Source organism: Urocitellus parryii, chromosome 2 (genome assembly GCF_045843805.1).
Source record: "Urocitellus parryii isolate mUroPar1 chromosome 2, mUroPar1.hap1, whole genome shotgun sequence".
NCBI lineage: Eukaryota > Metazoa > Chordata > Mammalia > Rodentia > Sciuridae > Urocitellus > Urocitellus parryii.
In genome coordinates, this window is record NC_135532.1 from 889,779 (window position 1) to 914,251 (window position 24,473).

The 24,473-nt window shown below is 62.3% G+C and overlaps 1 protein-coding gene across 10 annotated transcripts in view; it reads right to left on the bottom strand.

Moving 5' to 3' along the window:
• Mcf2l (MCF.2 cell line derived transforming sequence like) overlaps positions 1-24,473 on the bottom strand; it is a 100,088-nt gene that overhangs the window by 18,995 nt on the left and 56,620 nt on the right. For all 10 annotated transcript variants that reach the window (XM_026415143.2, XM_077795107.1, XM_026415137.2 and 7 more), the window contains 9 exons: positions 21,419-21,509; positions 13,388-13,507; positions 8,882-8,998; positions 8,259-8,408; positions 7,317-7,441; positions 6,194-6,308; positions 1,341-1,460; positions 808-999; positions 207-398 (listed from right to left, as the gene is read on the bottom strand). In XM_026415143.2, the coding sequence (XP_026270928.2) occupies positions 207-398; positions 808-999; positions 1,341-1,460; positions 6,194-6,308; positions 7,317-7,441; positions 8,259-8,408; positions 8,882-8,998; positions 13,388-13,507; positions 21,419-21,509 (1,222 nt within the window). The remainder of the gene's footprint in view (positions 1-206; positions 399-807; positions 1,000-1,340; positions 1,461-6,193; positions 6,309-7,316; positions 7,442-8,258; positions 8,409-8,881; positions 8,999-13,387; positions 13,508-21,418; positions 21,510-24,473) is intronic.

Sequence of the window (24,473 nt, forward strand, 5' to 3'; positions counted from 1 at the left end):
AGTACAGGGGGCGTCTGGTGGGACGCAGGTATCACTGTGCAGGTGGCAGGGGGTGACTTCTGCTCTGAAGGCAAGGCAGAGCGGGTGACCGCTGCCTCTGCACTTCCCTCCTCGCCCTATCTGCTGGTCATGACCCAACGTTTCTTTCAAACATCCTGCAGACGACTCCCCACCCCGGGCACCGAGGACAGGGCAGGCTGCCTTACCAGCAGGTCTGGGTTGAGGATGGTCTCATATTCCTTGTAAATTTTACTGAGCTCCTGGATCTTATTTTCCTCGCCAGTCTCCAAAAACTTCTCAATCTCCTGAAGGGCAGCCTCGGCGCCGTCCTGAGACTGGCATTTGTCCACGGGCTGGGAGGCCAGCAGGTAGATGCCCTCATCACACCACTTCATGGACTGCAAGCAGAGCACTGCGGTCAGAGGTGCACCGTTCCCACCCACCACGTCCGCCCCCTCCTCCCTCGCCTCTGTCCACCGAGACACGGACCCTTGATCCTTCTACCACTAAGGACAAAGGGCCACTGCAGGGGTAGCGTGTTCTGCAGAGCCCCGTGGGTTCCCAGGACCGGACTCCCTCAGAGGAGGAAGGTGGTGGTGGAACTGACCAGGCTACCAAGTTTCTGGTCCTTTTAAGTCAATCATTGCTGTGGTAAGAGAACTGTGGGAACAGAACTCTGCGTGGACCTGGCCTCTAGGTGGACAAGGAGGAGGAACACAGACAGGAAGGGCGAGGGGACTCTTCAGCCGGTGCCTGACCAGCCCAGCCCAGGGGTCAGTGGTCCAGGGCGTGTGGCTTGACCCCTACCGTCTCCAGGAGGCGGTGCAGCTCTTGCGACTTGCTGAGAAGCCCTCGTCTCCTGCCGATCTCCGTGGCAAACTGGTGGCACAGGTGCTGGAGCTCCTCGCACTTGGGGTGGATGGAGTCCACGGCATAGTGCTTGTTCTCGATGAGCTGCTGGCCCTGCTGGGCCAGGGCTCGGGCCCGCTCCACGGCCACCTGCAGGACACAGCCACCCAGGTCAACAGCTGACCCTCAGAGCTGGTGCTGGCTATGGGAGGGGTGTCATGTGGGAGGGGCATCTACAGGTGCCTGAAGGCCACCTCACGCCCCAAGCTAGGCTGGGCTCCGGGGGCCAGGCATCAGAGACCCGGCCCAGAGGAGGCACAGGGTTCTGAGAATGGATTCAGAGGGACGTGTGTCGGGGTCCCTGACGCGCAGGTGAGCACCATGGGGTCCCCGTGCCCCTGCCGCGGTGCCCCTGGATGGCAGCGCAGCCCAGGCCCTGACCTCCTGCAGCCCGGGCATCTCCCCACCCCACGCCCAGGCCTGGTTCTCACGCTGGACTTCTCTTCAAAGCTGGCCAGGCTCCTCAGCAGGTGCTCCACGTGGGCCAGGCTGTTGCCAACGTCAGTGAAGGTGGCTATCTTCTGGGACGCCGTGTCCAAGGTGGCTTTGACCTGCAACGGAGGGGCCGTCTCAGAGAGCCCAGGAGGGGGAGCCCAATCTGGGCACGCCAGGCTCGGAACAGTCTGCGGGCTGCGGGACCTGCCGGGTGGCCCGCCCGTGGCCCTGCCAGAGGGGCCCAGGCTCCTCAGCTGATGCACAGGGGGCCCCTGGGGCCAGGCACCGTGGGGGTCCTCCTCGCCCCCACAGGTCTCGGCGTGCGCAGGAGAGCCCGTGGCTCACTTCCTTCCCGCCTGGCGCTGGCAGGAAGACGGCAGGCTGCGCACCCTGAGGTGTGGAAGGCCTGCCCGCTTCTCCCCAGCGTCCCCCTTCAAACCCAGCTCTCAGGAGCTGGTCCTGAGACCCAGGGTGCACAGGCCCCTGTGGCTGTGGGGTGACAGTTCAGACAGCCAGGGCTGAAGGCGGAGGGCAGGGCTCTGGCCCGACACACCGCAGCGCTGGGGAGGCGGCGGCCCTTGGTTCTTCAGCACCACCTCTGTGCCTGGCTCCTGGGAGCCACGCGGGAACCTGAGCGGCTCTGCCCCCTGGCTCTGCCTGTCCTCCACTGGCGCTCTGCCCCGAATGCCCGGTGTCTGATGTCTGCACAGCCACGGGTCTGCTCCTCCCCGCGCTCCACCGGAATGAAGCTCTGGGGCGACGGGAATCCTCCTGCCTGGACCTGACCAGACCTGGCTCATGGAGGGCCCCGGGAAGGGCTGGTGGGATGGTGCCGATCCTGCTGGCCTGAGTCTGCCCACCCACAGACCAGGTGGGCAGGGTGCTGACCCATCCCCCAGCAGCGCCTCCCAGGCCCGGCTCCTGAGAAGGCCACACGGGCAGCAGGGGAGGGAGAGCGGTGAGCAGGCCCGGGCACGAGGCTGGCAGGTGAGCCTTCCCAGGGAGCCCAGCCAGGAGCAGACACGGAGGCCACGTCGGGAGCACGGGAAGTGGTCGGAGTCCTGGCAGCTACGGGGTCCCCTCTCAGCCGAGGCTCCGGGGGGCCAGCACGTGGAGACGCGTGAGGGCCACAGGCCTCCCTCCTGGCTCCCGGGGTATGTGCCCGAGCTCGTCCTGTGCTGATGAGGGTCCAGCAACTCAGAGCAGCGGTTCAAGGTCACTGCGCGGCAAGCAAGGGGCGACGGGGAGTGGGGGACGCGGCCCGGCCGGCCCACCCGTGTGTGTGTCGTGGGCCACTAGTGACGACATGACACGTGTGCGGTGAGACCTCCGCTCAGCACCCAGAACCATGGCCACAGAGCTGTGGAGAGAAACCCCTGCAGACAGCTGAGCGGATTCTACACAAGGCTGCTGTGAAAGCAAAGCCCGGGGACAGAGCGCAGGACACCTGGCCAGCACCCCCAGCCGGGCAGCAGGGGCTGGGAAACACAACCACTCGAGCCCACGCACGAGACTCTCACTCAGCCACAGCAGAAGGGGCAGGAAGAAGTGGGAGGACGGGAACCTGCCACCCGGCCCCAGGGGAGGAGGAGGTGGGGGACATGGGAGGCAGAGCCGGGACAGCATGTGACCGTGACACGGAAGCCCAAGTGCGCCGCACGGCAGAGCTGCACAGTGTGAGCAGAGGCTGTGGGGCCGCGAGCTGCAGGCTGCCAGGACCTCTGGACGGCTCACATCCACCAGACGGGGCGGCCGAACCCCGTCCACCAGCCAGTGGGAGCCTGTAGACATGCAGAGACGCTCCGCCCGACGCCAGGACACCCCCCCCCCCAAGTGCCCGCCGGGACTCGCGTGGGCGTCTGTGTCCTGGGCCACAGGACACACCTCACCAAGAACTGGTGTTGCTCTCTGGTCACAGCAGCCAGGCTGGACCTCAGAGGAACCTCTCTGATCCTGTGGGAACGGAGCCCACAATACCAGCAAGTCACCCATGGCTCCGAGAGCAAGTTCAGGGGAGATTTAGATATGCACATCAGAAAAGAGGAATATTCTCAGATAAATAGTGTCAGCTCTCATCTCAAGAACCCAGAAAGAGAAAACTAAAATAAACTCAAAGCCATCAGGAGCAACGATTCATAAGGATAAGACAGGAAATCGATTAAACCCCAAACAGGGAGCAACCAAGAAACCGGTGAAGTAAAGACCTGGTCCCAGAAACACCGAGGGAGAGGACGTGACAACCAAGACCAGAGGTTTGCTAAACCAGCCACCGCAGGCCTGAGCGCAGGGGCCAAGGAAGGCCAGGAGCAGCCTCAGACGAGGGACGGAGAGGACCAGTCCCAGGCAGGCTGCACATCCATCCAGGGTGAACTGGGCGGAGATGGCAGGCTGTGAGGACAGCCGAGCAGCTCCCGAAGGCGTCTCCTGCTGTGGGAGGCTGTCCCGGAGCACGGCCCCGACTGTGAAGGTGACCTCTGTGACTGTCCTCTAGAACACCCAAGACCAGGGTCGTCCCAGTTCATCCTACGAAGTCGACACTACCCTGACAGCACAACCAGAAAAAGACAATTGTAAGAAAGGGGGAAAATAGAATAAAGAAAACTGGACTTCCAGGCATGGCGGCGAACCCCTGGAACCCCAGTTTGGAGGCTGAGGCAGGAGGAGGGCAAGTTCCAGGTTAGCCTCAGCAACTGAGTGAGACCCTATCTCAAAAAAAAAAAAAAAAAAAAGGTGGTAGGGTGCAGCTCAGTGTAGAGCAATTCCTAGCATGTGCCAGGCCCTGAGTTCGACCCACAGGACTTAAAAAAAAGAGAAAAGAAAGAAAAAAAATCATAGAACAACTCCATCCTCATGAATATGGACGCAGAAATTCTTAACAAAATATTCTCAAATATACTCCAGCCATAACTAAACAACACCTACGATGTTACACACCACGACCAAGTAGTTGTGTTTCAGAGATGCATGGCTGATCCAGAATTTGAAGCTCAACCAATACAATTAGTCATATCAACAGGTTATAATAGGAAAATCACATGATTATCTCAATCAACGGGGAAAAAGCATTTGATAAAACTCAGCATCCCTTTATGATTTTAAAATCTCTCACAGAAGAGGACTAGAGGGACGCTTCCTCAGCCTGACAGAGAGCACCCACAGTGGAGACCAGATCTTTCCCTGGGCCTGGAGGCAAGGCCAGGACGTCCACTCCTGTCTCCCACCAGTCTCATCCAATGGAGGAAAGCTCTGGTCAGCATCACAGGGGAAGAGAAATAAAAAGTGTAAAAGTCAAAGAGCAAGAAATCGAAGCGTCCGTCTTTGCACAAACACGATCGAGACTCTCGGGCTCCCCAGAGAATGCTGGAGTAGGCGTCCAGTGGGGTCGCAGCGCACCCGCATCCCTACACCCAGCAGTGACCACGCGCACTGGAATGGGACGCACCACCCGGCTGTGTGAGCCTGCAGAACTTACACCGACCCGGACTCGAGACGTCCTGACCCAGGGTGCTGAGGACTGCACGCACCGAGGACAGACGTCGATCCAACCGGTGGTGAGGACAACCTGCGGGCGGCCTGGGAGGCTCGGAGACGTCGCCTCACCCCCAAATGCAGGCCTAACACAATTCCAAGCAAAGCGTTTTGTAGAAATAGACAAGACCGTTTAAAAACCCGAATGGAAGGTAAGGAAGCTAGGCTGTCCAGCAAGCAGCGCAGAGCAACTGGACACCCAGGGGAGGACACGAGCCGTGCTCTGGTTCTCAAAACACAGACCAAGGACCTCAGCAGGGAAACACAGAGTTCAGGAAACACAGCTTAGGGGGACACATTTGCAGTTGAAAACCAAAAGTGTGATCCATAAAAGGAAAGTCGGATGTCATCAAATTAAAACAATACAAAAGGTCCTATTAGGGAAAGAGAGAACAAGGTCCCGGCTGGGAACATGTGCGAACCAGGATCCGACCAGGCGCTGGGATCTGCGGGGCGCAGAGAACTCTGAAACCTGAGCAGGAGGAACTCAAGCAAACCATCCAGGCAGGGCATGGCCATGGCTCTCGGGGACCCTCCACCAGGGGGCGCCGGAGGAAGCGCGCCCAGCAGAAGACGCTCAAGTTGGCGGAGCCACCAGCGCCCACAGAACCGCCCACGTGAGGGGAAGGCTGGTGAGGACCTGCGCAGACTGGACGGCTCAGGCCACCGTGGAACCCGAGTGTCGTGGCGCCTCTGGAAACCAGCGGTTTCTGACACACTGGACATGTGGCCCTCTGAGCAGTCTCTACAGACTGTGTCCCTACCGGCGCCAGGGTGTGGGTGTCCACAGCAGCAGAGCCCCGGGGGCACTCCAAGTCCAGCAGGTGGATGGCGAGGGTGCATATGACCGTGGCAGACACTCAGGACCAACAGGAAGGGTACACGTCCAGAGGACCACCCTGAGAGAAGCCAGTCCCCAGGGGCACTCAGAGAGGCCACGGCGGTGGGAGAAGGGATGAGGCAGTGTGACTACAGGGGCAGGATCCTGTGTCCTGACAGCACAGCTGTCAGGGTCCTGGCTGCCCTGCCCTGCTGCAGGTGGTCACCACGGGAGCTGGGCAAAGGTCCAGGGGTCACCTGGGCTGCTCCTGACAACCGCGGGCAGACCTGCACCTACCCTAAGACAACAGTGGGGCAGAGGCACCTCCTGCTCTGGAAGCCTTCCTCGGTCCCTGCAGAACGCAGCGCCCAGGCTTCTTGGAGGTGTGCTGTGTGCAGACGCAGCCTGCAGCCTGCAGCCTGGCCTCTGAGCCCCGCGGCCTGCAGCCTGCAGCCTGGCCTCTCAGCCCCGCGGCCTGCAGCCGCCGCAGCTCACACTCACCTCGCGGAAGCCCTGCTCAAAGTGCCTGAGCTGCAGGCACTGCTCCAGCTTCTGCTGATGCTTGGCCCAGAACTCATGGAAGGCGGCTTCGGTCTCATTCAGCTGGGCCAGAAGCCTGGGGAGAGGAGGGTGGCTGAGAGGCTCCAGGGCGACGTGGGGCGGCCTCATCTCCAAGGCCTGGCCTGGGCCCTTCACCCGACCAGAGCGGAGGAGTGGGCTGCGTCCGGCAGGGGTGGGCAGGGTGGGGCCAGGGTCTGCTGCCGCTGTCCTCGGGACCTGGGGACCCTGGCTCCCAGCACAGCTCTGGTGGGACCTGGCCACCTGGCCCTCCCCACGCCCTCCTGCTGGTGTTCTCGGATGGCCTCCTTGACAGGTGAGGACACTAATTCCTCCGGAAGTTGAGGAGTGTCCACCACAGAGCTGGCTGGACCTCCGGTGGGTCCTGCACCAGCTCTAGCTGGGGGTCCTCCATGAGCCTCCCATGTCCCCAGCCCAGCACTCCTACTCTGCATGTGACCAGGGCCAGGTGGGAGAAGACCAGGCATCGAATCCAGGAGAATCTGCCTCCGTGCCAGGTGGGCCGCAGCCATGGCACTGCTGGGTGAGGCTCCACACAGGTGCTCGGGCCCCTCCTCACATCGGGGGGCAACACCCTGGCTCGAGACACCCACTGTGGGGTGCCTGCCCTGTCCCCAGGCTGAGACCCAGGAGGCCTCCGTTGTGCCACTGTGGGGTGCACTGCTCTGCCCTGTCCCCAGGCTGAGACCCAGGAGGTCTCCGTTGTGCCACTGTGGGGTGCACTGCCCTGCCCTGTCCCCAGGCTGAGACCCAGGAGGCCTCCGTTGTGCCACTGTGGGGTGCACTGCCCTGCCCTGTCCCCAGGCTGAGATCCAGGGAAACGCACAGGTCCTACCCTCTGCAGTGAAAGATGCCGTTTCAACAGAGGCTGAGCTCGAGGCCCGGGCTGTGGGGTGGAGAAGCCTCAGGCACTGTTCCCAGGCCCCTCCAGTGTCTCTCCCAGCCACAGGAGGGTAGGGGGTCCACCCTGGGCTCTTAGGTCCACGGAGGCTGTGTGGGCTCTGCTGCCCGGGCCTGGCAGGGCAAGGGAGGTGCCGGGCCTCACCTCTGCACGGTGGCCTGGCTGTCCAGCTGATCCTGGTTGACGCTGTGCGCGCTGCTCTCGGCCAGGGGCTCTCTGAGGCTCTCCAGGAGGCGCTGCCCCTCCCTCTGGGCCAGCTGCAGGTCTTCCTGTGGGGGAGGCAGCCTCACACTGCAGCCCGCAGGGGGCACTCGGCTCAGGCCGGGAGCCAGCAGACCTGGGCATCCTGCATGGCGGACAGTCCCTCCCTTCTGCTGTGGCTGCTCCCAAGTCCCACTCGCACTCGGGCAGGAGGGAGGAGGGGCCGACTTGCACGCCTGCCCGCACGGGTAGGGTTGCAGGCCCCTGGACGTCAGGGAACGGGAAGGTAACTGAAACCTGGCCCCTGCCCTCCCTCTCCACGGCCGCCTTGCTATGCGGGCACCAGGCCGGGCTCGGAATGACAGTCCACCTGGCAGAGATGGGTGCAGCCCGTGGACACAGCAGGTCACAGCCATCGGCACGGTTGTTTCAAAGCTGTCAACGTGACACTGCCCAGGGCGCAAGTGACGCAGGATGTATTCACCCCAGAGAGCAAGTGGCAGGTGAGAGCCGGGCACTTTAGAGAGTGGCTCACCCGCTCTGTCTCCACCGCCCAGTGGCTGCTGGTGAGGGAGCTGGGCAGGAATCCTGCCTGGTGCACCCTCCGGCGGAGGACTGGAGACCCAGCGGCCTGCCTCCAACCTGCCCTTGCTGGGACTCGGGGTTCATGGCCCCTGCTGGACAGGAGCGGATGCACAGCCCCCCCTGCCCCCGCCGTGACCACATGCGTGGCCTGTGCTGGGGCCGCTTGGGAGGGTGTGACTGGCGCTCCCCGGTGCTGGGAGGACCCAGAGCCCTCGCGCCTTGGTCTGCCTGAGCTGCCCCACACCCCGCGTCCATGGGAGGAGGGCTGCGTGGTCTGACCTCCGCCCCCTGCTAGAGTACCTTCGCCTTGTCCTTCTTCTCGGTGTGGGTGCTGAGCACTGAGCTGGTCGACTGGACGTCATTGGGCAGTTCTGTTTCCGCCAGCTCAGTCCCGAAGGACTGCAGCATCTGAGCCGTCTGCTTCACCATGAGCGCGAAGCTCTCGATCGCCTGGGAGGAGGGAGAAGAGGTCAGGGAGACCTGCCGCTACGCTCTGAAAGCAGACACCTGACCACCCTCAGAAGGGGAGAGCCCGCAGAGGCACCTGGGCCAGCAAGCGCCCTCCTGCGAGTCCTCAGAAACGTACTGGGCAGGCCCTACCAGCACGGGCACCCCCTAGAGTCATCCCGTGCTGCAGGGCTCCCTGCCTCCCTCCCTCCTGGTGGAGAGAAGTGTGAGAGTCACAATACACAACGCACGGTTTGGGGCTCTTTGTCTTCTTCTGTCTCCAAGCCCAGATAAAGCCACTCCCAAACTTATTACTCATGCCGTTTCTTCATGATGACTAAGGTCCACTGAGACCATCTCCTCATTCTCAGGGAAGAAAACTTGGTAATGGGAATGTGTTTTTGGAAAAGGCAGCTCTGCTGGGTTAGCTGTGGGTCAGCAAGGACGCAGCCCCCAGAGCCCCCAGACCCACTCACCGTGCGGTGGCACAGCCACCTGGAGTGGCAGTAGTCCAGGGTGCCTCCGAGGTCCTCGGTCAGCTGAGACTTGTCGATGTAGCCGTGTAGTTCTGGCACTGAGCTCAGCATTATGACCTGGAGGACACAGAGGCCCATGAGGAGAACACCCTGCATACTGGGGCGGTGGCCACTTGCCCTGGAGGCCGCGGCCACAGCACGGCTGGTGGCGAACGGCCATGCAGGAGAGAAGCGGGGTCTGATCCCAGCTCCACCCTGCAGCTGGCTGACCGGGCGAGCCGCTTACTCCCTCCGTCTCCACCTCCTCATCCGCAAAGTGGGCACCCAGTGATGGGTCTGACCAGGTGCCGCTGAGGAACATGCAGAGGCTCAACAGAGAGCCCGGCAGGCAGGGACAATGACATATGATGGTGTCTTGCAAGGGACACTCGGCATGCCAGCCAACGGCGCTCTCAGGCAGAGAAGGAACCCTTCGTCCCTCTCACTGGACACACCACGAGGTCCTCATGGGAGCTGACGGGGATCAACGCAGAGCCAGAGTTGGGCCACCACACTGGAGAGTGTCTGACAGCCCCCGAGCTCCCCCTCCTGGGAGCCTGTGGCTCCACGGCCGAGTGGACTCCTCGGCGCGGCTTGCCTTACGTCCCTCTATGCCTCTTCCCTTTCTCAGGTCCTCCAGTCCACGCGTTTCAGATGGAAATGTCAACTGGGCCTCGTGAGCTGGCAGATGGGCACCACAGGCCAGGCCTGGGGAGGCTCAGCTGACATGTCAGTGGACACCTCGTCATGTATTATTAAGCCACTGCACTGGCTGGAGGGGGGCTCTTGTCTGGGGTCCATTTACTCCCAGGGACATCTGAGGAGCCTGGAGCCACTTAGGGTTGCTACAGAGGGGAAGTGCCACTGGCATTGGGCAGGTGAGGGCAGGGCGCTGCGGAGGCCCAGGTGGCACAGGGTGGCCACAGTGGAGCTGCCCTGCAGAGACGGGCTGGGGAGGTGCCACGTGGAGGACCCCGTCTGGGCCTGTGTTCTCAGTGGAGCTCACGCTTCTCTCTGTTCTTCTAATGAAGTTATTCACTGGCTGCCAGATAACCTGGCTCAGGGCTGGCCTGCCAGACAGACTGGGCAGCCCAGGGTCATGGTCCCCTTCCAGACAGACCGGGCAGCTGGGGGACCCAGTCCCCTCCTCCAGGACTTCTGCTCTCAGTCACCACCTGCCCAGGAATTGTGTGTTCTCAACCACGAGGGGAGAGGAGCCCGCGGCTGGGCTGACGAGTCTCTCCATACACAGCCCTGCAGCAGACCGGCATTCGCAGGTCCGCGTCCTTCAGACGACCTTGCTACAATTCCCAGACCCATCTAAAGAGGGCCTGGGAGATTGCAGATGCCAGGGAGGGTTTCATGGGCCGGTCCTGACAACCTGCTCACACACAGGAGGTGCCAGTCTGCAGAGCCGTCCGACAGGGACAGCAGGCCCCCTGTCTTGCTCCTGTGACACATCCCAGGGCACAGTCTGCTGTCACCAGGGTTCACTTGCCGCCCTCGGTGATGTGCATCACAAGGCCACAGACAGGTTGCCTGCCCGACTGGGCCAGAGGCACCACCTGCGGTTCTGCCCTTCATCAGCTCAGGAAGCAGGTCCCAAACACCTCAGACGGAGCCCACTGCTCCAGGCCCCACGGCTTGGTCCACCCAGACCCATGCAGCCTCACTGGGCCTCGGGCTTTGCAGAGTGACGGCCTGTCCCTCCACTGGTCCACGACAGCCTCTGGGCATGGGTGATCCTCAGGGAGGACCACTGTGGAGGAGGGTAGGGCCCGGCACACAGATGGGGACAGGAGGGTTCAGGCCCCACACTCCCCATTCTGCTTAGAGAAGGGCTCTGGCTTGTCCAGAGCAGAGCACGGCCAGGGAGCAGCATGTGAGGGGCAGCAGGGGCTAGTGGGGTGGGGCAGAGCGGCATCTCTGCCCGGGGCCCTGGAACACCCACTGCCTGGTCCCTCACTTCCCTGAAGCCATCTGGGTGGCTTTCCTGGGGTCTTCAGCGGGGCCTGGCCCAGCCCCTGACTCTTGCTCTGTTTGTGAAAGAAGTGCGTTCACAGGCTGCTGCCCAGTGGCCCTGGACAGCTGCCCGCAGGGAGTGCACTGAGTGGCTGACCACCAGGCCTCCAGGACTCCCCAGAGCCTGTGTTTAGAGGACGGTGCAGCAGTGCTCCAGCGTCCCTTCTGCGGGCCGCACAAGGGTGACACAGGGGCGCCTGCTGGGCTGGTGCAGGTGCAGGGAGCCTGGGCTCCCTGGGGGACACGCACCCTCTACCCAGCCCTCTTCCCCAGCACTGGCAGAACCTGGGCTGTATCCCTAGCTCATGGGCTAGGAGTAGGACGTCCTATTTCTAGCTGCTCCCCAGGGAAGCTCTCCAGGTGGCCCAGCCAAGGCCCTGGCTGAGTGGTGGACCTGCAGCCCTGGTGGGGGCAGGGGAGGAGGTGCCAGGCCACAGGGCTCCTGACAGCACGGGGGTCCTGGCTGAGTGGTGGACCTGCAGCCCTGGTGGGGGCAGGGGAGGAGGAGCCAGGCCACAGGGCTCCTGACAGCACAGGGTCCTGGCTGAGTGGGGGACCTGCAGCCCTGGTGGGGGCAGGGGAGGAGGAGCTGGCCACAGGGCTCCTGACAGCACAGGGTCCTGGCTGAGTGGTGGACCTGCAGTCTGGGTGGGGGCAGAGGAGGAGGAGCCAGGCCACAGGGCTCCTGACAGCACAGGGTCCTGGCTGAGTGGGGGACCTGCAGCCCTGGTGGGGGCAGGGGAGGAGGAGCTGGCCACAGGGCTCCTGACAGCACAGGGTCCTGGCTGAGTGGGGGACCTGCAGCCCTGGTGGGGGCAGGGGAGGAGGAGCTGGCCACAGGGCTCCTGACAGCACAGGGTCCTGGCTGAGTGGGGGACCTGCAGCCCTGGTGGGGGCAGGGGAGGAGGAGCCAGGCCACAGGGCTCCTGACAGCACAGGGTCCTGGCTGAGTGGGGGACCTGCAGTCTGGGTGGGGGCAGGGGAGGAGGTGCCAGGCCACAGGGCTCCTGACAGCACAGGGTTCTGGCTGAGTGGGTGGGGGATCTGCAGCCCTGGTGGGGGCAGGGGAGGAGGAGCCAGGCCACAGGGCTCCTGACAGCACAGGGTCCTGGCTGAGTGGGTGGTGGACCTGCAGCCCTGGTGGGGGCAGGGGAGGAGGAGCCAGGCCACAGGGCTCCTGACAGCACAGGGTCCTGGCTGAGTGGGGGACCTGCAGCCCTGGTGGGGGCAGGGGAGGAGGAGCCAGGCCACAGGGCTCCTGACAGCACAGGGTCCTGGCTGAGTGGGTGGTGGACCTGCAGCCTGGGTGGGGGCAGGGGAGGAGGAGCCAGGCCACAGGGCTCCTGACAGCACAGGGTCCTGGCTGAGTGGGGGACCTGCAGCCCTGGTGGGGGCAGGGGAGGAGGAGCCAGGCCACAGGGCTCCTGACAGCACAGGGTCCTGGCTGAGTGGGTGTTGGACCTGCAGCCCTGGTGGGGGCAGGGGAGGAGGAGCTGGCCACAGGGCTCCTGACAGCACAGGGTCCTGGCTGAGTGGGTGGTGGACCTGCAGCCTGGGTGGGGGCAGGGGAGGAGGAGCCAGGCCACAGGGCTCCTGACAGTACAGGGTCCTGGCTGAGTGGGGGACCTGCAGCCCTGGTGGGGGCAGGGGAGGAGGAGCCAGGCCACAGGGCTCCTGACAGCACAGGGTCCTGGCTGAGTGGGTGGTGGACCTGCAGCCTGGGTGGGGGCAGGGGAGGAGGAGCCAGGCCACAGGGCTCCTGACAGCACAGGGTCCTGGCTGAGTGGGGGACCTGCAGCCCTGGTGGGGGCAGGGGAGGAGGAGCCAGGCCACAGGGCTCCTGACAGCACAGGGTCCTGGCTGAGTGGGTGGTGGACCTGCAGCCCTGGTGGGGGCAGGGGAGGAGGAGCCAGGCCACAGGGCTCCTGACAGCACAGGGTCTTGGCTGAGTGGGGGACCTGCAGCCCTGGTGGGGGCAGGGGAGGAGGAGCCAGGCCACAGGGCTCCTGACAGCACAGGGTCCTGGCTGAGTGGGGGACCTGCAGCCCTGGTGGGGGCAGGGGAGGAGGAGCTGGCCACAGGGCTCCTGACAGCACAGGGTCCTGGCTGAGTGGGTGGTGGACCTGCAGCCTGGGTGGGGGCAGGGGAGGAGGAGCCAGGCCACAGGGCTCCTGACAGCACAGGGTCCTGGCTGAGTGGGGGACCTGCAGCCCTGGTGGGGGCAGGGGAGGAGGAGCTGGCCACAGGGCTCCTGACAGCACAGGGTCCTGGCTGAGTGGGTGGTGGACCTGCAGCCTGGGTGGGGGCAGGGGAGGAGGAGCCAGGCCACAGGGCTCCTGACAGCACAGGGTCCTGGCTGAGTGGGGGACCTGCAGCCCTGGTGGGGGCAGGGGAGGAGGAGCCAGGCCACAGGGCTCCTGACAGCATGGGGCCCTGGGTACTCACCGGCACCTTCATCTTAAAGTCATCTCTGTTGAACTTGAAGGCGATTTCGGAGAGAGTCCGCTGGAAAAACCCCGTCGGGCGGAGAACAAGGACCAGCTGCAGGTTTGCTGGGAAAGAGGCCTGCGGGACAGGAGAAGGGCCTGAGCCATCTCGGTGGATAGCTGGGGCCACAGGGTCCCACCTCCACGGCAGCTGACCATGGGGGGCTCTTGTGCTGGTCATGACTGAAGATACAGGGCGGCTACGGTGTCACGGGGTGTCTCCAGGCCCAGCCCTGCAGAGGTGGGGTCTTCCCAGAGGCACGCGGTCACTGGGGAGCCCGACAAGAGTGAGTGTGTGCAGAGGAGGGAGCTGCACACTCACAGGGAGAACCTGTGAAGATGGAGGCGGAGAGTAGAGAAGCTCCTGTGGGCGAGGAACCTCAGGGCCACCCCGTGGCCAATAGAGGGAGCCTGGACACGCTCCCTAGAACCAGCTCTGTGACCCTGGACCCCACACCCCAGCCTCCAGACGACAGAGAGTGGACTTCTGAGTGACCATCAATCTGTAGCACTTTGTTACAACAATCCAGGAAACTGGGGAAATGAGTCGAAAACAGCTGCAGAGAATAGACACTCACCACCTAACACAGAAATAAGACGTCTACACCCCAGCGAGCACACCCCCCGAGTGGTCACAGTGTGCCTGGTCACCACGAGGCGTGTCACTTTGCGGACATCACTTTACTTTCTGTGCCTCAGTTTCCCCACCTGGAAATGGGGATTCAGTGGGTCTGCCGTGTCACGCGTGGGGAGGGAGACATGGTCTGGCTGGTGCCTGGCAGAGTGAGACACAGCAGCACAGCCAGGCCGGACACACACTGAGGCAGCAGGGTCCAGGTGCTGAGATCCAGGAGACCCAGGCCCACAGGGAATCTCTGAAGGCTGAGGCTGCTCTCTGGATGACCAGGCAAGAGACTCGCAGAACAGAGGTCAGAAAGAGCGCACAGCCCTGAGGTCTGAACACGGAGGACACTGAGACGGCAAGGACCCGACTCACCACTAAAGCTGACCCTGGGCCGGGCCACACCAGACATTGGGCCAATGCTGGTGGCCCAGCCACACTGGCTGGGGGGACAGAGCTCTGGGCCTGTGAGCTGGAGTCTAGCAGGAGGTCAGAAGTGACTGACGGACGACCCTCTCTCAGGACACTGGCCACACAGAGCTCTGGCCTGTGAGCCGGAGTCTAGCAGGAGGTCAGAAGTGAATGACTGACGACCCTCTCTCAGGACACTGGCCACACAGAGCTCTGGGCCTGTGAGCCGGAGTCTAGCAGGAGGTCAGAAGTGAATGACGGACGGCCCTCTCTCAGGACACTGGCCACAGGACACTGGCCACATAGAGCTCTGGCCTGTGAGCCGGAGTCTAGCAGGAGGTCAGAAGTGAATGACTGAGGGCCCTCTCTCAGGACACTGGCCACACAGAGCTCTGGCCTGTGAGCCGGAGTCTAGCAGGAGGTCAGAAGTGAATGACTGACGGCCCTCTCTCAGGACACTGGCCACACAGAGCTCTGGGCTGTGAGCCGGAGTCTAGCAGGAGGTCAGAAGTGAATGACTGACGGCCCTCTCTCAGGACACTGGCCACACAGAGCTCTGGCCTGTGAGCCGGAGTCTAGCAGGAGGTCAGAAGTGAATGACTGATGGCCCTCTCTCAGGACACTGGCCACACAGAGCTCTGGCCTGTGAGCTGGAGTCTAGCAGGAGGTCAGAAGTGAATGACTGACGGCCCTCTCTCAGGACACTGGCCACACAGAGCTCTGGGCCTGTGAGCTGGAGTCTAGCAGGAGGTCAGAAGTGAATGACTGACGGCCCTCTCTCAGGACACTGGCCACACAGAGCTCTGGCCTGTGAGCTGGAGTCTAGCAGGAGGTCAGAAGTGAATGACTGACGGCCCTCTCTCAGGACATAGGCTTTTGCAGTGCCCTTTGAGACCCTGGACGAGGAGGCCACAGAGCCACCAGGACCAGAGGCTGTACCTCCTGGCCAGAACTACTCAAGTGGTTGGGCTCTCCCCGTGGTGTGTGACTCGGCAGTGAAACCAGGCCTGTCACTGTGCAGCTGACCCCACGGGACCACACAGATGCACCTGCAGGTGCCAGCGACTTGGACCCCCCATTTGTATCACAGCTGGAGAAGGGGCCGAGAATCACGACAAGAAACAGAACTGAGCAGAGTGTTGGGTGCCGAAGCCACGGGCAATGGTGGTCTTAAAGGCCACGGGTTTCCACCCAACATGAAAACAGTGTCCACTCTCTGGGCTGATTCTGATGGACTTGGGACGGGTGCAGGAGGTGAGGGCCGGAAGAGCCAACGAGGAGCTAGAATAGGTGCTGACTGGGTTCCAGAGACTGACGGAATGAGGGCACCCCAGGCCTTCAAGGCTTAGGCTTGGAAACAGAGACCCTGCTGTGGGAAGACTGTTTAGACGTCCTGGCCAAGCCAGACGCTGCGGGCGCACCCACGATCCCAGCACCACGGGAGGCTGAGGCAGGAGGGTTCCAAGCTCCAGGGCAGCCTGGGCACTTGTGAGCCCGTGACTCAAGATAAGAAATGACAGGGTGGGATGTAACTTAGTGGTAGAGCACGTTTAGTCCTGTGAACACAGAAACAATCAAGCACTCTACTTTTCTTAGGGCTCAAAACCACATTTATGTTATATAATTTCAAATATGGCACCTGAAACCTAACCAGTTACATTTCTGATTGTACCAAAAATAACGAGTTTAAAAACATACCTTTGAAAGTCTGTGCCTCAGCGTTAACAAAGACCTGTGGGTCTGACTCGGGGCAGCTTGCTGGGTGGAAATGGGCAGCGCCGTCCATTCCTGGGCGCCCCACCTGGTGCTGGAGGTCTGCATGGACATGCTTGCACGAGGCCAGCGTCCGCAGGGCCACAACGAGACCCCTTGGCCTGAGTCCCCAGGAGGGCAGGCAAGGGAGCCTACTGACAGCAGCACTGTGGTCACTGCCCTCTGTGCCTGCTGACCATGCCACTGTCACCCTGGTCCATGTGAATTTCCTGAGTGTCTGTGGCTACACCGGCCACACGGCGTACATCGGCATGAGGGGACACACAGCTGAGTGTGCAGGGGAACTGACGCTGACGGCCCCGGGGGGAGTGTGAGCTGTGGGTGGGCACCGTGGCCCCGTGCAGTGTCCGTGAGCCCCCGCGGCCCCACACAGTGTCTCTGTGGCAAAGCTCTAATGTCGGTTCCCAAAGATGGGCATGCATGGAGTTCCTGGGCCACCCCCAAAGTGACCTGTAAACTCCTGGGATTGAAAGCTGAGGGAGAAGTGCTGAGTTCAGTGGGCTCCTCTTCTCCCGTGTACTTGGAGGCCAGATCACCAGACCTCTAGCCACCTGTAACCAACTCGGGCCACATGCATAATGAGCTCCATGTCACAAAAACGAGCCAAGCAGATGACTGAGGTCCAGGTGTGGGGCGGGAAAAGGAGCACTGGGGGCCTCCCAGGTGAGTAGCTCCCCAGCAGGCCAGGTGGCAGGCAGAACAGGCGCCACCGTGGGGTGACCCGGCAACGCGTTGAGCAGACCCTAGACACCCTAGTCCTCTCGTTTGTTGGAGACACATTTTAAACTGTTCTTTCAGCAATTTTGGGATATACAGGGCATGAGTCCCGTGGAGCAGGGTGGCGGGAGCCGTGGCTAAGGCCCTCGGGTGCCAGAGTCCAGTGGAAGAGGGTGGAAAGGGGGTGCCTGAGACCTCCCACTTGTTATGTCTTGTTAAGGCAGTGACAAACGTCATTAAGAAGAAACTAAGTGGAAGGGCACAGTCTTCCAAAGAAGAATCCCCTTCACACTAAGAGACCTTCCTGCCCATCTTGCCTTCCGGAATATTCTGCATGGACCAGCACCACCACTGGGGCCACCACTTCAGGGGACGAGCTGGGCCTTGTGATGGGGAGGCCACAGCCCTCCAGCCTAATGGAAGGTCCTGGGTCCCTGGAAGCCCAAGTGGTGAGTCAGCAGCGTCCACAGCAGAGTTTGTGCCTAGAAAGTGCCAGTCCCCCCCCACCATGACGCCCATATGGCAGTCACCTGGCCATCGTTGGTCATGACTGGGTCCTGCCTCAGCTTGGCTGCCCAACGTGGACGCCAGTCCTGCAGAGTCGGTTCAGCTCCCTGACCTCCAGACATGGCTTTCCCTCCTCAGGAGGCCTCCTCCTAGGTGGCCTTTTCCCCCCGAGCCACTGACTGGCCACCCTTGCTGCCTGTGCCTCCCTTCGTGTCCTGGAGGGGCCCACCCCCTGTGGGACAGCACTGCCTTCCTGCTGGGCTCCACCCAGTCCACTCTGCTGAGAAGCCCTCGTGTTGCCCACTCAGGCTCCTCCCCCAGGGTGCTCCTACCCCTGCTGCCACTCTCCTTGGAGCCTGGTGACAGGCGCCCGCAGGGTCAACGTGGCGGTCGGTACCATGGCACCTCGCCCCATGTGCTGCTTGCTAGATGACCTAGAGGGCCTGGTCCCTTGGCACCCTGAATGCACTCAGAGGGCACGGCAGCAAGACAGCTCTGGCTCAGGCAGACAACAAACCTCCTTAAACCCAGTTTTCTTGGCACCCCCTCGGGCAGAGGTTCCGTTTGAATCAGGCTGGCTCTAGGTATCAATGTGTGCATCCAGCACAGAATCCAGAGGGCCCCACCATACAGCAGGAGAGAGTCAGATTCTGACGTAGCATCCTGCAAGAGCAGACATAGGGGTTTTGTAAAAGACCTTCATCCCAGGACCGTCTGAACTTCCAACCAACGGCTTGGCAACAGGGAGGCCCAGGTCCTCTGCTCTGGGTCTTGTCTCTCCACCTACCCTTCCTGTGACGGGCAACCCGTGCAGGACCCTGTTACGGGCAGCACCCAGTCAGTCTCCAATCCGTGGTCAGATGGACAATGCCCTGCTCCTGGCAGAAGCAAGGGAGTCTGATTTTAGGAACAAGGATTCTGCTCTGCCAGAGGCGTCTATTTCTATTCCAAGGCAGGCAAAAAAGAAAAGAGAACACTGCAGATTAGGGAAAGCTTGGCTTGTGAGGCAGCCCGGGTGGCTAAGAATAGCCCGGAGTCGCAGAGCGTGACATAAGTGCGGCTCTCGCTGGTGGCCAGCGCCCGGGCAGGAGGAGCTGCTTCACCTGCTTGCCCCTCTGGCATCCCACGGCCCCCTGCAGACGCTGGTGGAACCTGCCCTGGAGCACAGGCTGGGCTGGCCTCGGCCGGCGCCAAGGGGTGGCTTCCCAGCTACTTTGATGAAGGCACAGGCAGAGTCCCCATCTGGGCTGTCATCCTTCACGAGAGTCCACAGAGCTGTCCCTGAAACACGGCACCAAGACCCAGGAGCCAGGTGCAGTGGCCCCTGCCTCTAATCCCAGCAGCTTGGGAGGCTGAGGCAGGAGGACCTCAAGTTCAAAGCCAGCCTCAGCCACTTAGCGAGGTCCTAATCAACTTATCAAGACCCTGTCCCTAAATAAAAAAATAAAAAGGGCCGGGGACGTGGCTCAGGGGTTAAGCACCCCTGGGTTCTATCTTTGGTGCCCAAATTAAATAAAGACCCCGGAGGGGTCATCCCAGGCTACTCTCCCTGGCTGCCTCCCCAGACTCCAGCACACCATGTCGACAGAGCCAGGACATTCCTCTGCCCCGTCCCCCACCTCAGAGCAATAGAGGGCCTGTGGGCGTGACCTCGGAGTGCCCTGACTCGGATGGCCATGGCCCCCACAGGGCCCTCACTCTGCAGCCCCAGCCTCCTTGGGCTTTTCCTGGTTTCTCCCAGTGACAGCAGGGGGTCCCTGGCTCAGTCTCCTCCCGGCCACATCTCCTGGCTGCTCACATCCCCTTCTGCACAGTGTTCATGACGTCCTCTAGGAGGTGGGCGCAGGACAGATGCCGACCTGCCCTGGCCAAGCCTCGGCCAAGCTCCCGCCTACCGCCTGCCCCTTCTTCGATGCCTTGATGCTGTGCACCCTCCTTGCCTGCGGGCACTTCTCACCCCCCTGCATCTCCACGGTGCGTGGTGGGGACTCAGAATGTGCTCGGGTACATGACACCTGCACCAGCACAGTCTCTCCCTCTTACCCCAGCTCAGCCCTGCACTTCCCTCCGGATGGTCTTGCTGGGGAAAGGCTGACTTCTGCACTACCCAAGACAGTGCCTGTGAATGCTGGGAGGAATCAGTATTTTTATGGTGCAAAAACAAATTAAAAAAGCTCAAATAGTAACTTTTCAGTTATGATTTTCCAAAACAAAGTTTCAAAGATGAGCCAGGTTGCTTCCGGAGTCCACTCAAGGCGGGAAGCAGCTGAGCTCATCCTGTGCCCAGAGCTCAGCACCCGGCCAGGGCGCTCAGCTGCACAGAACCAGGAGGCCTGTTTCTGAAAGATTCCTGTGTTTAGAACAGCAGCCTTGTACTGGGGACTCTCTAACATTGACCCAGGACAACACACGGCTGCCGTCAGGCCTCCCTAGGGCCCAGGCAGGTGTGCAGGTGTCTCCAGAAGGTGGGGCCCGGCCCTGGGGTGCTGGGGGCACCTGGGGAGGTGCTGTGGGAGGGGTAAGGAGGAGCCAGGCGGGCAGGGGTGTGGGGACACCTGTACATCAGCAGCTGGAGGCCTGGTACCCATGTGGGCATGAGCAGGAATGCGCCCACCGGGCGTCTGCCCCAGGGATGTCAGAGCCACCTCTGACTCTGCCCACACCACGCTGGGACAAGTCTTATGTTCATTTACACCAGCGGGGTTGACCGGGTGGATGCCGCTCCCTCGCCAGTGTGGACTTCCCTGGGAACACCGGCACCCCTAACTGGGGACCTCATGGTGCCTGACCCAGGACTGGCCAACCCCCGGGCCTGCCTCAGAGTTCAGAATGGCCTGCTGCGGCGGCGTGCACAGACGCACCTGAGGTCTGAGATGGTGAAATGGACGCGGGCTGTGAACTGGTGCTCACAGAAGCCTTGTCCAGACCTCTGGGCTGTGGGAGCTGGGAAGGGCTGATTAGGTAACACCCCACTGTAGACAAGTGGCGGCGCGGGCAGAACAGGCAGGGTCGGGAGGGGGCTTGCCCTCCAGGGACCTCCTCAGAGCAAGGGCAGTGCAGGAGGCTGCGCAGCACAGGCTGGCCCCGACCCGTGGCGGTGACAAGAGAGAGGCCTCGGCCCCCCTTCTCCTCACAGGTGGAACCCTGGGGGCACCTGTGGGCAGACGCTCGTCCCTCTGAAGCACCAGAACCCAGCGCAGCCCACGAGGCCAGCACCACGATGTCGAGGATGCGAAACCCAGAGCGGGGTGCCAGGAGGTGGACCCAGGGAGTGCAGCCCTCTGAGAGGCCTGGGAGCCTGCTCTGGGCACCCTGCTGGCAGACAACCAGACTTTTTGGGTCCCTTGCAGCTGTGAAAAGTCGTGTGGGTGGACTCGGTTCAGAAGAAGTACCCGAACTGAGCTGGTGGGGGTGGCGGGAAGCCGTGGTGGGAGACACGATCCCGTCTTGCCTCTAGAAAGCCTGCTACAGGCTTCTCTGCTGTGGAGGGAGCGCTCAGAACCTGCCCTGAGTGAAGGTGGTCCCCCAAGGGCAGGCGGGTTGCTGAGGAAAGCTAAGGCCTCTTGGTGTGTGAGCGAAGGAACCAAGCGCCCGTGGGAAAGAGTCACCTAGAAAGAGGTCAGACACTCTCCGACCTCTGTCCTGCAGGCTGTGGGACCCAGCCATCTGCCTGTGCAGGACTTTTGTGCTCCACTTACGAGTTAGTGCAATTCTAAAAAAGGCCCTAAGAGCCAGCCCTTGAGAAGGCAGACACACACACACACACACACACACACACACACACACACACGCCCGGCATCTCTGGAGCCCTTGTGGGCTCAGTGCTGGCTCAGCCCACTCTGTGCTGGACCTGCTAGCCAGCCACCCACTGCTGAGCCCTCCCACTTCGCACAAGCGTCAGAGCATGGACTGGAGAGGGCAGGGTGCTGGCCCTGGCCACGACTGAGGCAGAGCACTTACGGCTATCCGCAGGACCGACGCCTTCACGGAGGTCCATTTGTCCTGCCTTCGGTCTATCACCAGGATGAATCCAATGCCTGCATCCTGTAGGCTGAGAGGAGAGACAGCTGCAGTTAGCGAGAGCAGGCGGGAGCCTTGCTGCCCACGTAGCCTCCTGGGAGCCTCACAGAGAGTGACCCTCCTAGAATCCTGAGCCACTGCCGGGGCAGGGTCAAGTGCATGCCAGGGGGCCGGCGGCAGGGCGCAGGGGTCCGGGGGCCCATGCAGCCCGTCTGCACTCTCCCACACTCGCTCCTGTCTGAAGAGGACAGGTGTCGGCGCCTCCTGCCTGACACAGACATGTCAGCTCCAGCACACGCAGAGCCCTCTTCCTGGGCTGGGCACTTTAGGGCCCATAAGAGCTGGTCATGGTCTTTTCCTGGGAGGCCAGCTGACGAAACCCTCAAAGCAAGTTTTAGGACCTGTACATCCCACGCGTCCCAGCATCTGAGGTCTCTGTGTCGGTCCACGTTAAACAGTCACTCCCAACAGCAGCACGGGGACCTCGGGAGGAAAGCCCTGAGGCTTGGGGAGGCTCGAGGGCCTGTGCCGGGAGTGCGATGCGGGCGCTGGCCCTCTGCAGCAGCATCGGTGGTGAAGAGGACAGCGTTCCTGGTGCAGCGCCTCCCGGCCCTCCGCTCCGCCCGGCAGGAGCCTGAGTCACAGTGTGGGAGCTCTGCCTCCGTTGTGACTTCTCACCAAGCCAATTGTGTGGTGCCAGCAGCTGCCGGCGCAGCCAATCCACAGCAGGAAGGAAGAAGTCAGGCCGGCAGAAGGCACCGACTCGAATTGCTAATTCCCACGTCTCTGAACGTGCCCAAGCCAGCCGCTTATGGGAGTTGGGGAAACAGCTCCACAGACGCTCTAACGTGCAGGCCGTGGGGTGCTCTGCAGGCGGCACTCTGTGAAGATCCTCTGATGCCCGGATATGACGCCCCGACTGTGGGGCATGAAGCACCATCCACCCTGTGACTGCTCACGCCAGGCGGGTGGTGTGGGCTGCACGTGCGGAGGGCAGTTTGGCTCAGTGACACATGAATAAACATGAGCTTTACTCAAAATAGCTCCCTCTGCTGCTGGTGGCTCAACAGCCGGGGGCCCGGCTGGTGCCACTGGGAGGGTCCGTGGAGCCGTGGAGTCAGGACAGACCCCCTCCCTGCTCTGGCCTCTAAGGCCCATCTGCTCCAGCTCTGCTGGCCTCAGGTCTGGTGTGGTGGTGGTGGGCAGGAGCCACGGGCACAGGGCAGCCAGACACTGGGGGTGGACATCGGGGCTTCACATTTCCCAAGGCCTGCCCAGCTGCATTTGCTGCAGGACCCCATGGGGAGTAGGGGCACCCACTTCATCCAGAGATGGGGGCTAGGCAGGGGCTGCGTGGCGGGAGAGACAACGCCAAGGTCAACATCTCCAAGCCCCTTGGTGACAACGGTGAGGGAGGCCCCGTCAGCCCTGCACAGACTCCCTCAGGTGTCTTCACCATTGACGGGGGAGATGCTGAGGCACAGAGAAGCCTGCACCCCAAAGCCAGGCAGCAAGAGTGGGGAACTAGCCGGGGCCTGGCAGCCACAGCCCAGGGGCCAGGTCCTCAGGCTCAGGCCTGCTGGGTGCTGGCACCACAGTGGGAGGTCAGAGACCAGGGATGCCAGCACAGGGCACAGGGGGCGGTGCCCTGGAGGGCAAAGGAGTCGGAGGGGAGGCCAGGGAGGGCTGGCCCAGGAAGGGCATGGGCCATGTGGTGGGGCCCATACACAGGGCCTGGAAGCCACAGGCTACAGAGAAGTTCCCTCCCTGGTCCCTAGCTGGAGGGCACCTGTCACTCATGCAGAGCTGTGCAGGGTCTCCAGTCTGGAGGCCCTTCTGTGGCCCTGCCTGGCCAGGCACTGGGCGAGTGCCAGTCGGCAGGCTGTGGGTGGGAGAGGGCCCGGGGGCCGCGGACACCCCGTGCACTGCAGTGATGCTATACTCTCTGGCTGACAAGGCGGGAGAGGAGAACTCCCTGGGAAGGAGAGCACGAGGCCCACATCCCTGGGCAGCGAATGGGCTGAATACCACCTTTCTTTCCCATTAGAAGTGGCCCAAGAATCAGAGGCCTCACTGTGTGCAAGAGCCTGGAGGGCCGTCCAGCCCTCCGGCTGTCTGCTCTCCACTCGTTCACAGCCCCCCAGACGCAGCATCACCCCAAGAAAGGCCTCCTAAGACCTGTCCACAGCTCAAAGGGCCTGTACCCTGCCCTTCTGCCCGTGCCGCCCAGACCAGCTGTGCACCAGCCCAAAGAAGAAGCAGACTGAGGAGAAGGGCCGTGTCCCCCCCAGTAGCCACACCTGCAGAGGCTGCTGGCTGGCTCCTGCCTAGGCTGCCGTGACTCCTCTCCACCCTGGAGGCTCCCACCTGCCACCAGCAGGACAGTGGCTGGCGGGGCAGCCTGGGCTGGGGAGGGGCCAGGGGAAAGGGCTGCCTAGGCCAGCCGACAGCTCCACCGCGCCTCTGCAGCAGGACACCGGTGTCTCCAGCAGGTGATGGCAGTGGCTCTCCTCCGGGGGAAGGGCCCAGGAGGACAAGCTCTGGCAACACCTCCAACGGTGACGGTGGTGGCTGTTGAGATGGCCACGCCACAGACCAGGGCCACTCAGCACAGAGCCCCTGGCCACAGGTGCTCTGAAACAGAGCCCCACAGAGCACGGGCATGACATTTCACTTTAGAGCTGAAGGCCATGGTGGCCAGTGGCTGTCCTGCTGGCTTGTGGTCACTAGGTTGACTACAAAGGGGAACGAGGAGGTGAGAGGAGGCACCTGAGGCCAGAGGAGGTGGCTGCTACGGCAGGGCCCAGGGACAAGACCAGGTAGCCACAGAGCTGGGACATGTGGGGGGTGGTCACTGTGGCAGTGGGATGGGGACTGAACGGTCTCCAGGATGAAGCAAAGGTGATACCCCGCCTGAGGTCTAAAGTGCTGCCGAGGAGGTGAGCTGGAGAAGGGTCCTCATGTGGGGTGTGCCCCCATCCGCAGGTACCCAGTG